This window comes from Sinocyclocheilus rhinocerous, unplaced genomic scaffold (genome assembly GCF_001515625.1).
Source record: "Sinocyclocheilus rhinocerous isolate Xijiao unplaced genomic scaffold, SAMN03320098_v1.1 scaffold677, whole genome shotgun sequence".
Taxonomy (NCBI): domain Eukaryota; kingdom Metazoa; phylum Chordata; class Actinopteri; order Cypriniformes; family Cyprinidae; genus Sinocyclocheilus; species Sinocyclocheilus rhinocerous.
In genome coordinates this window covers 383897-386988 of record NW_015633185.1, presented here as the reverse complement: position 1 = coordinate 386988, position 3092 = coordinate 383897, and the positions used below count along the sequence as shown (strand labels likewise).

Genomic DNA, 3092 nt, shown 5'->3' with positions numbered 1-3092 from the left:
AAGAGAGTTTTATAATGACAGGACACGCATTTATACAACACTTTATCCAAAAGGAAGAGCCGTTCGTTCCGCGCGTCATACGCCATTATGCTATTTCTGCATCATTGCACATGCGCAGTCCTTTCAGTTCATGGTTTAATCCAATCGAGTGTTTACATGCACTCTCAATCGTATTAGAAAAGGAATGAACCACCCCCTTCAATCCGATCGAAATTTCATTCCGATCGAGCTCAATCGGATCGATTAAGGTGTTTACATGAAGGCTTTTCAGTCTGATTGAGCCGTCAAACCGATTACAAACGGATTATTAGGTTGCATGTATATTGGCTTTTAGAGCTGGTTTATGGTTCTTTGGGCCACAGTTTTTCAAATCCACTATGATCTTTGTTTCTCACAAACGTCATTTCTTACTCATCTTTCTCTCACATGTACTGTAGCATAGGGTACTGTGCAAGGCAGTGGATTACCTAATGTTCTTGCAGTGCATACACATTCAGACATTCCTGGAGCCGGTACGTGGTTTTGATAACCTTCTGAGATTGGAACTGTTTGAGCTTTAATATATGGTGGCTGTTATGCAATAGTGAAAATACATGCGCTGTAGTTTTGGTGGTAAGCTGACTTTTTTTTTTTTTTAACTATTTAAGATGGCATGCACTGGACTGCACTGTTTTTTGCTTTGAACTTAAAATGTTCTTCTTTGGCAGGGCAGAGTTTTATGCTGAGAAATTTGATAAACATTCCTCTTGATTTGGAGGTGGGGCAGATTATGTTTTTGGTTATGTATGAATTTTAAATTTTCTATGCATAAAGACTTGCACTGTCCTTATGGTTGTTCCCCCCAAAATCTTAAATGTTGCAATTTGTCACAAAGCGCTTTTCCACTTTTTTTCAATGTTTGTATCTGAACTGACATGTATTGTATTACATTTTGTCTTAAAGTCTTTTGTTTGTAAATTCAGCTTCTTCCCATTTGAATGTTGTCCTCCATAAATGTTTGTGAATTTTCAACCATTGTACCCAACATTTTATTGCAGAGTATTTATTCAAAATTAATGTTCTGAAGCTTAATCCCCAGTATTTTCCTATGTTAATAATAATAATTATGTAAACTGCTGTATTTTAAAATGTTATGGGATGTGCCTGGGAGGATTTTTAAGTAAATATTTAAACAAATAAACTGTCATTTATTTATTTACAACTTTGATTACAAATGAACTAGAATATAAGCTTTCACTAACAGTTGGAGAGTCTTTTCTTACTAAACACTGCAGATATCACTTGAGAAATGTTTAACCTCTCCTTACAGTGTCAGTATGTGGCTCCTCCCAGAGAAGAGCTCTTAATTCCCCGGAGCTTCACTATATTACATTCTTTGCATTCAGATGCAGTCTGAGAGGTTTGTGACTCCTCCAGTCACGTTACAACAAAATAATAATCTGGTGTTGCACTGCCCAAGCAAGACATTCAACATGAACATGTCAGCACTGACACTTTCAGGCCTTTGCTATTTTTAACTCTAAACATGCTGATGAACCTTCTTGTAAAGCTGTTTTTAACCGCATGATTTTAATTCATAGTAATACATCAGAACAACGAGGTCCTTTAGTGTTAGAATATATTGCTTTGACAACTGACATTCCCATAGCTGGTAACACGTTACAGTCCCATTAGTTAATGCATTAACTAACTAACTAAAAATGAATGAGCAATGCATTTTTTTACAGTATTTTTTAATCTTTGTTAACTTAGTTTGTTTGTTCGTGTTAGCTTAGGTCCATTAAATAACATCAACATATACTTCTCATTTTAATAATGTATTAGTAAATGTTCAAATGAACTAAAATCAGTAACTGCTTTAGAAGTATTTTTCATTTTTAGCTCATGTTAACTAATGTACTGTACTAGTTAAATGAAACCTTATTGTGAAGTGCCATCCAACATTTTAAATAAGACTATATATACAAAGTTCTCAAAACTTTATTTTTCCTAATACCCTTGTGCCATAAGTGTACATATTTGCTGTAAGGCAGTTATACTTTGTCACATGTTTGCATCTCCATATAAATGTAAATAATCAAAGTATCAAAAACTAAATTTAACAACGCAAACATTGAAAATAATCTTCACCAGTGTCTAAGGTTTCCCATATTTAAAATGAAGTAAAAAAAAAAAACTGAACTGTACAAGTCATATGAAAACATTACATTTTAATCCAAAATACAAACAAGTATGAAACTGTTGAAGTATATGTAAATAGTAATATATTTTAAGGCTCATTTCCATTCACACATTTCTGCTGCGGTGTTCGACTTATTCTCAAAGCCTCTAGCTGCTTGGCTTTCATCCAGCCATCTCTAGACAGTGTGTTCTGCCCGTGACTTAATGAGAGCAACCTAAAACAGAACCCAAATTAGTATTTAATTGGCTTATTATGGATAACATAACTAGATTAACTGTGAAAGCGCAATTCAAAACTCACCTCGCAACATCCAGTAGCCTATGGAGGTCTTCCGCAGACATACTCTGAGGGTCATCTTTTCGCATCTCTACAAAGTCCTCTTCTACTGCCTACAGATCAAGAGCGCCAACCACGAGGCAAAAAATTTAATCATGATGAACAGAACAATCATACTGAATTATTTTTTTTTCTCCACTGGAGTTTTGGTTCCTTGCCACTGTCACCTTTGGTTTGGGGTTTAAAAGAAACTTAAAGGGGTCATATGATGCGATTTCAATTGTTCCTTTCTCTTTGGAGTGTTACAAGTTCTTGGTGCATAAAGAAGATCTGTAAAGTTGCAAAGACTAAAGTCTCAAATCCAAAGAGATATTCTTTATAAAAGTTAAGAGTCAGCCACACCCTCCTAAAACGGCTCGTTCTAACACGCCCCCACATATCGATGTCGCTATGTGGGAAGATTTGCATAACGCCCAAATGTTCACGCAAAGAAAGAAGGCGTAACTTATTCTCGCTGTAGTATTGTTGCGGCCGCCATGTCGTCGTGAAGACGCTGTGTGCTTTGTGAAAGCGAAACTACTTTGTTTGGTTTTCCAATCTGCTATCTGCTTCGTCATGCCTGGAGCTGATCCGT

At 35.9% G+C, this 3092-nt stretch overlaps 1 protein-coding gene across 2 annotated transcripts in view; it reads right to left on the bottom strand.

Annotated features, from left to right (window-relative positions):
* Window positions 1–1964: 1964 nt before the first annotated feature.
* Window positions 1965–3092, bottom strand: part of LOC107743503 (mini-chromosome maintenance complex-binding protein) — an 11859-nt gene continuing 10731 nt past the window's right edge. For both annotated transcript variants that reach the window (XM_016556733.1, XM_016556734.1), the window contains exons 15-16: window positions 2483–2571; window positions 1965–2396 (exon numbers count right to left, since the gene is read on the bottom strand). In XM_016556733.1, the coding sequence (XP_016412219.1) occupies window positions 2270–2396; window positions 2483–2571 (216 nt within the window). In that variant the 3' untranslated portion in view covers window positions 1965–2269. The remainder of the gene's footprint in view (window positions 2397–2482; window positions 2572–3092) is intronic.